The sequence below is a fragment of the Falco peregrinus genome, chromosome 2 (genome assembly GCF_023634155.1).
Source record: "Falco peregrinus isolate bFalPer1 chromosome 2, bFalPer1.pri, whole genome shotgun sequence".
Lineage (NCBI taxonomy): Eukaryota > Metazoa > Chordata > Aves > Falconiformes > Falconidae > Falco > Falco peregrinus.
Window position 1 is genome coordinate 89,538,697 of NC_073722.1, and position 16,961 is coordinate 89,555,657.

General features: G+C 40.6%; 1 protein-coding gene across 11 annotated transcripts in view; it reads right to left on the bottom strand.

Annotated features, from left to right (window-relative positions):
- The window catches only part of DEPDC5 (DEP domain containing 5, GATOR1 subcomplex subunit), a 47,373-nt gene that overhangs the window by 10,857 nt on the left and 19,555 nt on the right, over positions 1-16,961 (bottom strand). For 5 of the 11 annotated variants that reach the window (XR_008745716.1, XM_055795388.1, XM_055795391.1 and 2 more), the window contains exons 24-35: positions 16,678-16,775; positions 13,223-13,288; positions 11,737-11,920; positions 10,430-10,590; positions 9,260-9,377; positions 8,923-9,090; positions 7,819-8,038; positions 6,808-6,941; positions 5,887-5,995; positions 2,998-3,060; positions 1,259-1,410; positions 412-489 (exon numbers count right to left, since the gene is read on the bottom strand). Coding sequence is in view for 10 of the 11 variants with exons in the window: in XM_055795388.1 (XP_055651363.1) it covers positions 412-489; positions 1,259-1,410; positions 2,998-3,060; positions 5,887-5,995; positions 6,808-6,941; positions 7,819-8,038; positions 8,923-9,090; positions 9,260-9,377; positions 10,430-10,590; positions 11,737-11,920; positions 13,223-13,288; positions 16,678-16,775 (1,551 nt within the window). In the remaining variant the exon portion in view is untranslated. The remainder of the gene's footprint in view (positions 1-411; positions 490-1,258; positions 1,411-2,997; positions 3,061-5,886; positions 5,996-6,807; positions 6,942-7,818; positions 8,039-8,922; positions 9,091-9,259; positions 9,378-10,429; positions 10,591-11,736; positions 11,921-13,222; positions 13,289-16,677; positions 16,776-16,961) is intronic. The other 6 variants (XM_055795390.1, XM_055795389.1, XM_055795395.1 and 3 more) reach the window with 3 other exon arrangements.

Sequence of the window (16,961 nt, forward strand, 5' to 3'; positions counted from 1 at the left end):
CACAAACATGGACTGATTGATAGTTCTTTTAAGTTACAAAGACAAAATTCACTGCTGGAAAAAAATAGGGGGATAAAGACATAGGACAAGAAACTCACAATGCCCCCAGAGTGACATATCACTAGTTTCTGATAAAAAGATGAAGAGCTAACATTGACAGCACTTCAGTGTCTTACAGAGAATTCTTGCGTTAGATAAGATTCTGGGATTCTAATAATTGAAGTCCGCAGTGATACTTGTATCTCAATTTCTATAAAATTCCTCGTTGGAGAGATTAGAAGTGAGTAACAATAGGATGATTAAAACTATTCCAAAGTTGACATGGGGCTCTCCCTTTGAGTGACTCTATGCCTCATGTCCTCTTACAAAATGTCTAGACAGATGTTAAGCATATTTATATCAAAAACTTACGTGGGGTGTTTCATGGCTTCGAGAATCTCTATCAAGGTGGAGGAAGAAGTCAGCGTGCTTGCCGAACACTGCTGAGAGCTGGGAAGTAAACAGAAGCATGTTCAAAAATCAAGGAAGCTGCCAGATATGTTCAAAAATGTACATTTAAGAAAAATGCTCTCTCTTCTCTTCCCAGCAGTGAATTTGCCACATTTATTTCCTTTTTCATCTCAGGAAGGACAACTAAAAGCATAAGACCTGTATTTTCCCCCTGAGGTCATTGCTATATTGACCCAATATACACTACACTACATACAGTCATCCTCAGGAGAAATCGAGAGCAAACATTTTGAGGTTGGCTTTTTTTTTTTTACTGTAATATACAACTGCAGGAAACCGGTGCTAATACAGTTTATTTTTAATGTTGCTTCCTCCCCGTGTCTCGCCTCCAGGTTAGAACCTCTTGGATTTCATCAACCTACTGCATCCAGTTAGACCCGCAGGGCCCCCTTTGCTATAACAGACAGAAGACAGATGTCAATTCAAAGCCTGTTTTTCTGCTAACAGACTTCAGAAATGGAATTTCATCGTTCTTCATTTCTTGAAGAATGAAGCTCTTTTTATGGGTGGGGAAATTGGGCCTTGTGTTCATTAAATTCTGGAAAACTGGGTTGCAAGCCTTATTTTACTACCACTCTTTCTGCATGTGGAAATGCTGCAGTAAAGTCTTGTGCTGTGTCTGTCAGCACTAGAAAGCACTTGTCACATCTCGTTCTCAGGTTTCTGTTTTAAGTGCCGATTCCTTGACACCAGAAAGGGGAATGTAACTGAGCAGAACTGCAGCATAGCACTGCTGTGCTTTTCTTACCCGCCCTCTGCAGCACCAGCTGTGGTATATCCTTGGTCTACAACATTCTGGGAACTTCCCAAGGTCTGCATGTTGCCCCGATCAGGTAACTGCCCCGTGTTTATCAATGTGTTGCTGTCTGAGGTTGCAGGAACTGACTGATCTATAGAGACCTGCAAGGAGTAAACAGCAACATCTTTATGAAATTTGTGATGTAAGCTCTTTCCCATTTTCTCTCCTCCCTGCATCATCAGTATTTCAGCTCAAGTTAGTTAATAAGCAATACCATAAGCAAGCAGAAGCATATGCAGAAAGGATAAATACAGTTTTACTTTTGCCATCACTACAGAGCTATTGACAAATGCGAAATTCAGACCCCAGTAAAAGATGAGGATCACCAACTCAGCAACAACTGTGTTGAGAGAACTACGGACAAACCAGTCCCAACCTGACATTTTCAAACCTGAGTAAATAACTGTGATTACAAACATGTAATGGACAGAACGGGACATTTAATTGCTATGGGAAAGTAGTAAGCAGTTAGAAAAAAAGTGTTTTAACTAACTCTCAGACAAAAATACGTAAACGTATCACATGGAATTCAAGTTTCATAATGCACAAAATCAGCTCATCTTCCTTCCTTTCTTAGGGTAGTACCAGGAGGCTGGTTGGCACCCACCCACACCTATGTCACCAAGACAACAAGAACACTTTCCTCCCGCAGGAACACTTGCACTATTCTAACGGTAGACTGAATAGTTCACAAAAATTTACATAAAATCATTTCAGAAAGAACATTAATGCTGAAGGATTCAGCAAAGTACAGGCTGCAATTGCCATCTGTCATTAACACGTATGGTTTAGGAAAAGCACATTATATAAAAGCTAGAGAGGTGGGGGAGAGGAACACGTACAGCAGAGTAACTCTGGTTAAAAGCTGGTGTAAATACGAGGACCGATCTGCCACGATGAATCCACATCACACACAGAGCTAAAAATCACAAAGCTGGTAGTTTGACTTAGATCTGACAGCCAGACCAGAGTCCTTTTATTTATGCCATTTCTCACATCCCAGAGATCTCTCAGTCCGCAATGGCAGGTGTCCCTTTTTGGGCAGCCAAGAACAGCAGATGCTCCAACATGGAATCCACAGTCCCCACAGCCAGCTAAATCCACTCTCCCTCCCTCAGAGCTCACTTCAGCTAGCAGCATTTTCTAAGGACACACTGTGTTACTACTAACCCCTAACTGCTGTTAAGTTTACACACTACTTCTGTCACAATGACTCTTTTACACAAAGATGACAACAATATTTTCAGCCCTTAGTTGTTTAAGAACCCAAGGACACAATTTGACTTGGATCTCCCCAGAATCACCTGTCAGTCAAATACTACAGAAGAAATTTAGCCAAGAATGAGATGAGTAAGCTGTTGCCATTTTGTTTAGCAAGGGAAGATGGAAAATGACTACTTCTGCAACACAAAAAGAGAAGCTTCAGTAGCTGACAAGACGGTACTGCAAGGACAGTCAGGCTAGTGAACATGGACATCCAAAGCACATCACACACATTGAGTGGTGGAAGAAAATAGTTTCATCCACCACTGCCAGCCACTTTGTCCTGTTAATGCTGTGCACCTCCTTCCCAACAAGCAGATCTGGAAACTAACACTGGTTACCCACATGGCAAGCTCACGAAAACAAACGATCTCTATCACCTCAGCCCAAAAGCCAGAGATGACAAGACCCCACTCAAAACTAACCTGTGAGTAGAAGGTTGAAGCTGTACGTGGGCTGCGAACAAAATCCATAAAGAAGGACCCATCCTGAAGGCATTAGAGAAAGTAGGCCCATTAATGGCAACAGGAACAAGGAGTTGAAGAAAAGCAAATACAAGGTTGTGCAAGTATGAAATGACCACAGAGAGAAAGTATGAGAAGAATGTAAATCCCAAACAGACCCAGAATGTCAGATGCCACAGAATGCTGCAGAATGCACATCGGGAGTTACTTGCACACATACCTTTACTTTCTCTCTCTGTAAGAAGACATTGCTCTTAGCACAGATGCTTTTCTGAAGTTTTGAAAACCACACTGATCAGAAGCCAAATGAAACTACAGCCTTCCCTCCACGCTTCAGAGGAGAAAGACTTGAGCTCTAAAGTGTGTGGGTTTCATGCAAAGCTGAATAGTGATACAGAAACCTGTAGAACTGCATGTGTAATGACGAATATCCAAAGGAACACAGCTTTTTTCCTAGTCTGTCAGTCATGCAAATGACAAAGAGGGAGAGGCAAAGAAGCTCTTTTCAGGAAGCACACTCTTCCTCTCAAATGCAGGTCTGATACGGTGCAAAGGAAAGGGAAGAAAAATTCATCACAAAGATCCTTCCAACATTGTGTTTAATACTTCATGCATAATTAAACAGATACTGCCTGTGCTATGTTATGTTCCCCACCTACTTGCAAACCCTGGGTGAATTTATCCCCAGCTGCTGTTCAAAGCTGTGTCAAGATTCTCTTATCACATGAGACAATGCAGTGGAACTCAATTAGATTTTCATTCCGTATTTGCAGTTCTTTATCCTGCTCCCTAGGCAAAATATTTTGTCTAGCCTGCAGTTAAGATGATGCTTACCCTGGTATGTACATATTAAACACCTTCTGGAAAGAATCAACACCAGGGTTATATGGCTGACAATTTACGCAGTGCAGAAGCAGAGCCAAGCATGTCGTATCCATACGGGCAAAGACTTCCCAAACAGATTATGCATCAAGCTAACTCACTGTGTTAAAATCACACTGTATTGCCCCGTAACTGGCTGAAGTGACTTCTCAGTTCTACTCTAAAACAGAGTAAAGGTGGAGCCAGTGGCTCATTTAAGTTTTGGAATAACTCCAGCACTGAATAGCATCCTAGAAAAGCACTTGCTCCTTTGGCTGCTGACAACACACACAGCTGTGACAATTTGTCAGTACTTTGGCTGCAAGTCTCTGGACAGCCAACAGACATACCCATGCTGCTGAGCCCTAAATGGGTTGTGTTGTCATGGAAACACAAGGCACACATTTGCTGATGTTTTCAAGTGAGCACAAAGTTGCTCAATAAGGCTATCTGTCCACCAGCACCTTTCCAACAAGCTGTGAGCCATCAACTTGGAGATCACAATCACTCCTTTTCCAGTCCCTATGTGTAAATACTTATAAGAGTGTTTACTACTATAGTGTGAAAGGCTTTGAACATAACACATTCTTCCACCTTCTCCAGTTAGCCCTCCAGAGAGGCTTTTGAATATCCTTACCTTTAAAATTACACAAGATTGTATTTGCTTATTAGCATTTGCTGGTAGCACCAAGTCTGCTACTTTGTTTCCAACACACCTGTGTGCCACTGCAAAGGAAGCCAGTTTGGCCTTTTTCCCTGTGCTGTGCAGAACAACCCCACACAACATTCTTCTATCCTGTGTCCTACCTGGAATTTTCACCAGTTTTACTGGTAGGAAGTGATATTGACAATTTCTGTATTTAAAGAGGGAAGTTTGATGAAGCTGATTTTAGTAGAGGAGAATGCAAAGCCTGAAGTTTGCAAACATGCCTCAAGTCAGTTTCTGCACCTATTTTTTCCAAGCCTAGCAGGACTGCTCCAGAATCTCATCTGCATTTTGTGAACACCCTCATTCTACAAATAAGTATCTATTAAGATGACTGCAGTTAATCTATCACTTCAACTAGCAATATCCAGGTCTCCAGAGTAAAACAACAATTCTCCCTGATGGTGGCAGAAAAGGGCGGATGTCAGAACACTAGATGCTAAGAAAAAAAATACAGAAAGAGATAGTTAAGTTGATAGTGGGGAATCTGAGAACTTTTTCTTTGCAATACTTCAACTGTTGAACCCAAAGAGAGGTCACACATAAGTGTTAATATCTTTGTTCACTTCCTTGTTATTTCTACTGAAAGACCTTCATACCAGAATACAGAAAAATAATCAAATATTTCTGGTTGGACTTGGAGGTGTAGTTTCCGCTCTCCTGGCACTCACAGGACAGTTAACAGGAAGCCTGAGGGATAGCAGTCTTTTCTTTAAGTGCCCAAAGGGAGCTCCAGGAAGACAGTTTTCTCCAACCTGGAGTCCAGCCAGTGAAGGAACGACATCTAAATCACTACTCGGGAACACATCCTCTCCTCTAAGCAGATGCAAGTGACTCGAGTTCCTGCCGTTAAAATTCCACTGAAGCATCACACAGTCACTGTCTAGAGCTGGATTTTGCTCTTAAAGACAGCCTTCACATAGGTGCAGATAGCACTGTACTATTACATCTAAAAACCAAACCTTGACTGAAACAAAGTGTACTACCGAAAAAGGAAACGGACTAATTAAAAAATACCACTTAAATGAGCAAAACACACCACAACAGCATCCCAGGGATTCCATCTCATTGTCACAGTGTTAAAGAATTAAAGGATGGTTGTTCCCCAACCTCTTCTTATGCCCTTGCTCACAAAGGCTTAAGGACATCCCCAGTACAGACCTAGTCCTTGCTGGATTGGAATAAAATGTGGTATGATGTAGCCATGTGCCTGGAGAAACAATCTTCTATTATTTGAGAAATTCTTGTGTAAAAACAGTAGCTAAAGACCAGAAAGTCTTTACCTTACGAGGGCTGTCCATATAGGTGGGTGTGATAGCAATGCTCCCGCTCTCCGAAGGCTGTCCAGAGCTCTTCCCAGAAAGCACTGCTGCTTGCTGCTCCCCCAGCGTCCTAAAACAAAAGGAAGCTTCCACCTGAAGGCAACTGTTGCAGAGGGGTACTCCTCTAATTTCAGACATTTGCTTTCCCACACTGAAGCACAGAGTCAATCCAATGTTCTGCAAGTACTTTTTGCCCCATATAAACAATATGGACCCTTGAACTTAACTCAGTTTTATTATGCGTATGTAATACTACCTTATCATTAAAAATACTTAATTTTTTTTGTATTTAACAGCAACAATGTTTACATTGTGTTTACAGCATATCTGGTATTAGTACTCTGAGTTTCTTTGAACCACTGCAGATCAATACTGAAACAAAAACTCAGAAGTTTCACAGGTATTTTAATTAGACATTATCAGTGAAAACAAGCTATTTTGTTTAGACTGTATTTGTTACCCAATGTTCATATTGAGGCCACCTAACTAGTGTGCTGTACTTGTGTACACTTACGTCCCAGTGAAGCTCTTATGTGAATGCAGTAATACTGGAAAACCACAAACAGATGACAAATCTGATGTGTAGTAGACTGAGATGATAGTTAAAAAGATGCTCCTTCTAAATTACTGGACATTCACTTCCCTAGTTTCCATGTTCCTTTCTAGTCTTTGGTAATCATTCTATTAATAGAAACTTAACAGGGAAGTCACTGTAAAAGCCCAGTATTTCCCCAGCCTGGCCACAAGGACACTAAAGAAGCAGGATCCCACAGCTCTCTTTTTTTAAGGCAAAGTTCCCCAAATCTGCTTTAGCCAGGCCAGGTAGAATAGGTAGGAAGGATGTTCTAGTGCTCTTCACACAGCCTAGTTGTAGGGACTCACTTCTGACTGGCTTCCATCTGCAGCAGAGCTGAGAGTGCTGAGGTTCCTTTCTTTCCAATGGGAGGCCCAGACTGCTCCAGAGAGTGGGTGGGAATTGGACCAGCAATCTGCAAGCCTTTCATGGCAGACCCTTTCTAACAAAGAAAAAATGAAAGCACAGGCTTGGTCAAGCTAGGCTTAACTAGTAAGCAAGAACACAACACCTCATGTCAGCAGGGCTTTATTAGATACACTTTAAAAAGGGAGTTAAACCACAGGTACATAAGAAATGGAGCAGCCTAGCGTCTTGTGTGAACTCTATTCTCAAAATAAAATGGATGTTTTTCTGGAAAAGGCGGATTTTCTCTGAAATAAATTATCCCATTCAGTGTGTGAATTGGAAGAGCATTTGATACACACTAACGAGTTGCTCATCACCTTCTTGAAACTACCATTCACCAGGAATTCACTCATATGGTTCTCTTTTCACAATCCTTTTCCTGAAGTCTGCAGCACACAACCACCCCAGCTAGAAGTCACCAGTTTAACTACCTCACAGATGCCTTTTCATCAATTATCGGCACCACAAGGTGCAGGCTAACCGTATCTACAGCACAAAGCAATGAACATTTGCAAAGAGGTAACATCAGGCTTATGGTAAGAGAAGACCAGCTGAGGAAACCAGCTGAGCACCACCAGGCTAAGGCACGGCTACACTATGCAGAAGAGCTTGGCTTCCCACCCAGTGACCTAACTGTTCTGATTCTGGTTCCAGCCACAGCAGCATGGGATAGCCATTCCAGGTAAACGTGAGTAGCTCAAGAATAGCAAGGTGTTAATACAGCCATACTATTTGAAATCTGAAATAGTACATTGGTCAGCACTGTGCTTTTTGTATGGATTACCCACACACACACACATATATCCCCCCAACTTGCTTGAGATTGCCTCAGGGTCTCTCTGCTAATGCTTCATTAGATGGTTCAGATAAAACTCAAACTCAGCTTCTCACCCAACTAAAAGCTGACTCACTCGAATCATTCGATCAGATCTATGACGTCGACGAATGCGGTTCAAACCCTCCACAAAGCGAATGAATCCATCTAGAAGCTGCCACTCCTCCTCATCAGAACGGGGCTTGTCACCATACACATCACAGTGCACTTCTCCTTCCATGATGCGCTTTGTGGCACTGATGCAGGCAGGCAGAAGTAGAAAGCGAGTCCTCCAAAACTTCAGGGACTCAATAAGACTGAAGGAATGTGGGAAAAAAAGACAAGAGTTCAGCAGTTTCCTATGAAGGATTTTAGAGTAATTAAAATACCTATCTATCTGCTGTAAATTTCACCGAGTATAGTGAAAATCTCGTTCTGCTATCCTTGAGTAAGAAAGAACAGATATGCAAAGGAATGGTCAGCAATATGAGTATCACTGGGAAGGATTAAAACACTGACATGCAGAGGAGAAAACAAGGCTATCTTCAGAGTAATCATGCCATAGATACATATTTTCTGTAAAAGATAGATTACAAAAGCTTTTTCTCTAAAAATAAGCAAAGAAAAAAGGAATTGCAAAGGTACACATTAGAGAAGGAGGTATTTTGATTGAGACCTCAAAAGAAACAAAGATAGACGGGTTTTGCTGAGAGAAGATACAAAAAAAGGCTATTGATAGTAGTGTAGATATTCCATATTGCTAACAAGAAGCCCTGCTCTACAAAGCTTAGGACTAGGACTACAGTCAAACTAAGCCTAGGACTCAAGCAAGCCTCCGACAGATCCAACTAAATGGAAGTTGAGTCAGATCCAGAAATGAGTAGGCTGCCGAGAAAACCATCTGTGTGGTACAAAATGCCATCATATTCCTTCACATTTGTAGCAGCAGAAAAAAACCCCAACAATTCAAGCTGAATTTTATGATCAAGACTTTGTATCAAAGACCAGATAATGCAACAGCAACACACAGTAAGACTCCTACGTGGCAACAGCTGCTAGCACCATACAAGTGAAAGCAGGGCAGTTACTCCCCCTGGAGTACCGAGTATTTGTGGGTTGAACTTGTTGCAGAAATTTCAGGTCAAAAAGGAAAAGAGGCAATTAGGACACAGAACAGTCTGGATGGAAAAGAGGATCTCACCTAAAATCCTCAGAGCCAGCGGAGCAGATATACTGATCCAAGTAATTCCACTTGTACTCTTCTAATCTCTCATGGGAGAACTCTACCCAGCAAGAGACAAATTCAGAGTCAGAGTGTGAGGGGCACAAGCTGTAAGTGTAGTTTATCTGAGCAGATTCATATGGATACCTAAAAGAGAAAACACAAACTTTAATCTCAGCATCATCAATAGCAGTGCTTCTCTTTCTTAAAGAGAAAGGAGGTTCTGCAGTATGCTCTTTCAAGCATGTACAGGCAGCTGGAAAAGCATGTTCATCTGAACATGGATAGCAAACTGCTCAGCCAGAGAGATACTCACTTTGGCAGATATCGAGTCACAGTAATTATTTTGTCTTTTAATGTTACTTTGTGGAAAGTACGGCCCATACTCAGCCAGTACTGATCTTCCTCCTCAGGTCGATTTCTTGATACAAGACCTAATTGTAAAAAGAAAAACACCGTCCCTTTCAGTTTACTGCAATAGTCAGAACTTAGTCAACAAGCTACCTATAGAACCAGACTCCAGAACTGGGCTTCTGAACTCAAGATAAACTAAAAGCCATATTTCAGACCACCTTTTTTAAGAAACATATGCACAGTAAGCCATTTGTTCTTACAGTTAGGATTTGCTAGTATCACAACTGAAGAAGGAGGGCATTCACAATTCATACACCAACATAGACCTTCTCTAATCAGGACAACTAGAGAACAGACCATATGAAGTGCTGAGAAACTGGTGGATATGATGGTGAAGCTGGGCTCCACTTCCTCTCCATGCCTCATTCCTGGAACTAACCACTTAAGCTTGGCACTTTACCAAAGGAGCCTTGCTGCTCATTCCCAAGCCAGCGAGTAACAACCATACCCTATTCATGTGTATTCCTTTGAATACACGAATAATGAACATTGCATCATGCTGACTTGTCTAGAGAAAATCCAGAAAAAAAGCCCTAAGTCAAACAGTAAGTCAGCTTCTCTCAAAGGAATACTATACCCTCTTAACCCACTCCAGTCCTCTGGAGCTAAACTAGGTTTAGCTGACTCAAGGCTTCAGGACAATGAAGCTTTGCCTGTCTACCTGGGACTATCACAGCTATTTTAGAGTTAGGGAGCTGCTTCTAGAGACATACATTTGGGAGCTTTGGGTCTGCCTTCTTCTAGAGATGTGCCTGCCCTGCAGTTACCCTGTGAATTGTGTTTAACATGTATTCACCCAAATGACACTCAAGCCATCTTTCATTTGGGTTGATCATCATGAATATGAGGCCAGTTTCTTTTTACTGTTCAAAAATCCTGCACCTGTCCCTTCATGGTGCAGCTGAGTTGTTTCTGCTGTCCCAGATCAGGCTCCCCTCCAGCAAAGATTTTTGTCTAACAACAAAACAACCAAAAGGCTTCAATAAGCATCTGTGCCCAATTCATAGAGGTTACGGGATTAGCAGAAGGAGAAAAAGACAAAAGACTAAATTGTCAATACAAAGTCACTCACCTCGACTGTAAAGGGGACTGCTGCTGAGTGGGGGTGGCACGGTTGTAGCTGGTTTCTGTGGTTTGGATTGCACAATAATTTGATAGCCTTGCATGAGACGCTGACAAATAAACTCCTCAAACACCTGTTGGGCTGTCATCTGCACTCCTTCCTCATCTCTCCTGAACACAAAGGTTAAAGAGACTAGAATAAGGAAGCTGACCACACACCTATTCTTAGCTCTGCACTTCCTAACTGAGGATTTATGCCTGCACTGGGCTCTGTGCAAGTGAAGCCCTCTGCCTGTGAAAACCAACCTGCAGGAACAGGAGAGAAAAACAGGTACCTTTCTATTTTAAACAGGTGAGATTAGCTGGCTGGCAATACTTACTAATGCCTTTGAAAGCAGTTTTGCAACTAGTAACATATTTGCTTACAACAGTTGTTAAACTTCCAATAAATTCACTAACGATCACTTTTACAGCATTTTGCAGAGATTCTCAGCAGAGCTCAGAACTGCAAGTGTGCAGGCAATGCTCCACCCTCTGCTACAGTAGGAAGTCTAGAGCAGAGAGAGATTAGAAGACACATCACTATGGCATCTTATTCCAGCTACCACTGCTCTGAACTTTGCCTTCCTGCTATAAAGGGACATTTGACATTTCTTATAAGTGTTTCTTCATGAATCCTGCTGTTTCTTATGAATTTTAATCACCTTGACTAATATTTTGGTTTGTTCCCATAAAGCAGCAACACGAACAGGTCTTTCTGATGTCTTACAAGTTGTGGAAAGTTTGAAAAATGTTTAAGATAAGACAGCTGCCGAAAAAAACCCAAACCAATCCTATTGGAGAATAGTTACCAGAAACCTCCAGGACAAGCCAAGAAGTTCTATTTATCCCACTAACACTGTTTTCCATCAAGATTCTTGAAACTAAATATCCCTGAAAGTGAGGATAAGCATCTTAAACACTGCACATACATGTGCATTTGCTCATTTAGTGTTTCCATAATACTTCCTGGAAAAGAGATTAACAAAGATGATAGCTTGAGGTTGATTTTTTTTGACTGAAACACAACAGAATAAGTAAAGAGAGGTAAAATTTTGAAAGCAAACAATAAAATCTACAGAACACAATACTGTCAGTTGGTAACATCAGAAAAGGTGCAAAGTTACCACTGAAAAGAGAAAACTCTGAGTATTCGGATGCTATGTTAGCCATTCGTCTTTCTCTTGTACAGTCTCCAAAGTGTTCCTCTTCCATCAGCTGCGCCTTAAGCACTTTGATTCAATGCAAGTTACTTTACAGAGAAGGTGCTGGCCAAACCTGTCAATGTCAGCTTCTGGGAGGAGATCATAGCAACCCTCAGTGTAATCATTCTGCAGACTCTGACGGTCGGGGAAGTAGTCCGTTGTAAGAGGGAGACATGCCGGAGTAGTGAGAGATTTCCAGTCCACTCCAACTGTACAACAGAAGCCTGGCACTACGGGGGGAGCAGACAGCGTCAGAACTGCCTCGTTGTATCATTGGGGGAGCAGACAATGGGGGCATATATGGTCACCCATGAAAAAATAGGGTGCAGAGGAAGATGAAAGAAAAGTGTGAAGAGGAAAGTTAGAAAGAATGAGGGACAAAAACAGAGTTGGCATAAAGTCAACAGGGACAAAAAGGGGGTGGAATGGGAAGGGAAAAGGAAAGTAGGATGGGAAGAAGGGAGGGAGAGAAAGAGACAGAGTTTGTTAAACAATGCAGTGCACATGCTAATTCAATCCCATCATGCAAATGGCATTCAAAGTTAATACATTTAATTTTCTCTTGATTGAAAGCTAAAGCTGACATAGCCACCGCTCTTCCAAAATTACAGCATGTTAGGTGCCATTACTCATTATTAATAAAACAGATCAACATTCCAATTCCGCACAAGAAAACCAGACCAGCTTTGCGTCCTAGACAACTGCAGGAGGAGCTGGGGATAACGACAGAAAGAATGACAGACCAGCCTCTTTCTGGAATAGTACAACAGCAGAGAAGGGAGTATTTCTACAGTTATAAAAACAGAAGACAGATCCAGAGGGGTGGGAAGACCAGAAAAATCGTAACTTGGAAAGCAATCCTTCCCCACACCCTTTCCTAGAGTTATGTTGCAGTTCTGAGATTACAGAGATCTAAAACTAGACATTAAAAAGCAAAAGCTAACTAAACTACATCAAATCATCAATTCACTACTGCACTACACTCTAACCTGCCTCAAACGATCTATATCAAGGCACTTGGCCAACTACTAATTCTTAACTTCTTGTCATAGAGATCTTAGAAGGTTAATGGCAGGAACACTGCACAAAAAAGTAATACAGGACAGACTGCTACAGAGAAAATGTTTTTTTAAGCAGTCATACACTTGTTTTTCTATTAGATATTTCTCAGCAAATGGTACCAAATTCAGGAACTGACTGTACTACTTCTGCTTCAATTAGCTGGTGCCAAGCAAACCTTTCATACAGAGAGGCAGGTAAGAGTTCAGCAGCTTCAGCATTTTGCATAACAATGCCTGGTAGGGACTGAATTTCTCAGGTGTAATACAACAACCAGTTTTCACATATTCTTAGAGACACAGAACTGCAATCACAGCGAGACACACAGTACAGGGAGATCCTGCAAATTACTGCAAGGCAAAATAAAACCCTGCCAAAAGCCAAGTAGGCACCTTAGTTTCTTGCCTACCACATCCTGATGACTCTCTATAGGAAGATGCCCTTTCCCTTCCTATCTTCCCACCTATTCGAAGTCTTTTCCAAACCTTTCTCCTGCTTACTTGGATCTGGAGAGTTAGAGACAGAATCTTCCAAGGAGTCCTTGTTCTGAGTTTTGAGGTTCACCCCTACAAGGAAGAAATATGTATTTTAAGGAATTATACACTTCACTTTCATTGCAAATAAAAATAAACCAAATGCATGCAAATGTATTAAAACTATGGCATTCCTCTCCTTGGACAGAACTCAGGGTTCTGCACAGCTGAAAAATACACAAAGCCAACTAATGAGGGGAGGAAAAAAAAAGACAAAAAAAAGACACCTTGGATGAAATTCGAACATCTCATCAGAAGCGTTCAGTAGCTAAAACACAAGCAAAACCAACCTCCCTAAAATAGCAAAACTTATCTTGAAAAGTAGATGCCATAAAGAAAGCAAATAAAAAAAGAAGCGCCACTTGTAATCATTCAGCTTGTTAATCTCAAGGTCTCAGCAGTGAAGTACTTTTTAAATACATTCAGTATCCAAAACCAGAAACTTTTTTTATTGTTTTTTTTAATTTTATGAACAAGGTATAAGTTAAGAGGAAAAATTTCATAAAACACAGGAGTATCAAGAAAGGAAATTACAACAGACTTTCACCTGGTAGGGCAAGAGAACCCATATATAAGGTTCTAATTATGTAAGACTCTGAAGAATAAGTAATTTATGAAAATCTTAACATAGATCTACTCCAATGCCAACATTCTTCGGCATAAACTACCAGTACACATTTCACGTCTCCGCCAGGGGGTAGGGAGGAAACAAAACAAACAGTTGATCTTTCTGATTTGACAAATACAAACTCTCTTTTTATTCCTTGCCAGGCTAAAAATTTGAAAAGTATTAATTAAGCCTTCAGGGCCCCTAAGTAGGTCCAATGTATAATTACAAACTGTTTAAAACTACCATGTTCTGAAAAGGTAGCAACTTCCATTATGTTTCAACCTCTATGATATACCTTGGTCCATATTTCACTATGAAAGAATATTAAAGAAGTTTTTATTCATCGTGAAAAGAGATAAAATGACAGCTATTGAGGACATACTCAGTTTTTGAGCAAAATTCAGTTTATTCAGTTTATACTAACCTAAGTCTAATAAGGGACTTAAGACCAACAAAAATTTATATTTAAGTTTTGATTAGGACTTAAAACACTGATCTGTCTGCCAAATGGACTTGTTCCAAGCAGCCTATTAACCTGGAAAACAGACATTAAAACTACAGTTCAGTGAACACTAAGCCAACATGATGCTATGGTACCGCTTGACCAATTCTTCCTAGTCCCCATTTCATATCTGTCTGCTGTATTTGCATCAATATTTGTGCAGTTACAGAGAAACAATTAATACAAGAAAGAAAAACCTCAGTTACTCTTCATTTGGATCAGCTCCCTGAGCTGGTTCACCATGTAGCTGTATAAACAGCTGTTGTGGCACAGGGGAGGAAGAGAGCAGCTAGGGAGACAAGAAAAATTGCTGGCTTAAAAGACATTGATCAAACTACAAATTTCAAGGAGCCTCCAAACATTTAAAAGGAGCCACTTTTACAAAACTAGCTTATCTACATTATCCAGCAAGTTGATATCAATATCATAGCTGTTACTCTAAATAGCATTTACTAACAGAAAGGATAATTATCTGCTTCTATGATGATGCCAGCAAACCAGTGGAGGAGCTGGCTCAGATCAGGCATTCCTCTTTCACCAACTCTGCTGATGCCATCTGCCATCTTGTTAGGGAATTGCAACAAGATTTATTTGCTCTGAACTACCATCTACCATCTGCTGGACAATACAGACAACATACTGAATGTCAATGTAAATAGATGGGGTAATTCTTCACTGTGAAGCCCATGTTGCAGCAAAACATGCTGTGGGCAGCAGAGGAGAACCTGACTCACTGAGCAATCATATTTTTACAAATTAAAAAAAACAACAAAAAAAACAAAACCCAAACTGTTTAATTTCATAGGTGACTCAAACCACAAGGGAGAAGCATAAGTCAAATCACTGAGTGGCAGCTACAGATGGCTGAGGGCATTTAGTCAGGGAAGGTGCTCATAACGACTTTCACAAAGACAGACACAGATTAACTTCCACCACATACACGATTAATATCCAATCAGCAGACACAAAAGACTTCTATAAAATGCAAGCGTGTTTATTGCCAGGATATGCTCTGCATCTATGTTGTGCAAATTGCATCCAGCAGTTGAAATGCAGTTTAGCAATTGCAAGAATAAACAAAGTCTATCTGGAAGGCAGAAAGAAAAAAGGGTAAAGCAAGGAAATGAAATGTATTCAGATGAAATTCACAGAAGGAAACAACAGAACAAAATCACTTTTAATGCAACTATGTGAATACAAGACAAGAGAGACACAAGAAAATAAGTCAGCTAACTTCTTTATGGCTCTTCAAAGTATGAGCATAGGGGAAAATGTAATTGGTTTTATACAATTTAATTCAGAAGGACCAATTTTTTTTTTTAAATCTTTGAACTGGTTTTGAAAAAAGAACGTAAGTCTTGAATGCTGTAGTCTGAAAGATCAAATTTGTTTTCCATGTGCCTATCTAAAAAGCACATCCATAAAGTCAGAAGGTAGGCTGCAAAAAACCAGACAACAGCAGAATATTCAGCGTGGCACATTGTTCCACTTACAGGATTCAAAAGAAATGTTGAGAATTTCCACTAATTCAGGTGTCTGGGTAAGGTAAGAGAGACAGCACTAATCTTCAACTGAAAGTACAGACGTGTCTTCTCTCAAAAATGTGATGAAGTATTTTGGGCTGTGTGAATAACATTTAGTATAAACACTGCCATGTTCAAAGTGCTTAAAATCTGGAGAAAGTGCATTTGTAGATAATTACAAGGAATGCTAGAAAACACTGAATCCCAGAACCTGCCATGCAAAACGAACCTGCTTTTTTACAGCTTCTCTCAAAACCTAGACACAACCAAACTCTTTCCATCAGCTTGTATATGTAAAATAAATATATTCAAACAAGTTCCTTAATCCAAAGAATGACACCTTAAGGCAACTCCACCCAGAAAAAAAAAGAGTTCTGAACAATACCAGTGCATGTGTAGTTACTTTTTGTGTCTGGGCATCAGTGCTTTGTTGTTATAGAACTAAGCAACTCCCTGAGAGCTTATCATATATAAAAAGTGAGCATCTTAGTACAGTAAAGTTTACAAGACTTACCTAGAAAAGTAGACACGCTAAAAAAAATCCACAAAAACAAAACCCTGCACCCTAAAAAACAAGCCAATACAAAAAGCTACCAGACACCAAGAAGTCCAAGTAAGAGCATTAACAGATCACTCTAAGCTGAAAATTGTTTTTCCATTATTGATTCTTTCTACTTTGTCATGCCTGGTCCACCCACCTTCCATGACTTCTGGCTCTACTACTTTGTCACTGCTAATAAGAATGGGCCTTCTCTCCCAACTCCATGCTCTATCATTGCTTTGTTACCTGCACCATTGCTGCCAGCCAGACCGTTAGAGTACTCTTCTGTTCCACTGAAGCTCAGGAAAGAGGCACTGTCACCTGGATGCCGAGAACTGATATGTCTGGAGAAAAATAAAATAGCCTGTATTATACAAGCTTTCCTACTCATGACATTGCTTGCTTTTAACAAGCTGATATAAGAAGTAAGTAATCAGCCTGCCGTCTCAGCTGAGCCAGTGGTGAAACCTTGCTATTTATGATGTTTGCAGAGATGGTAACAGACACAAAAGCAGCACAGAGAAGGCTGT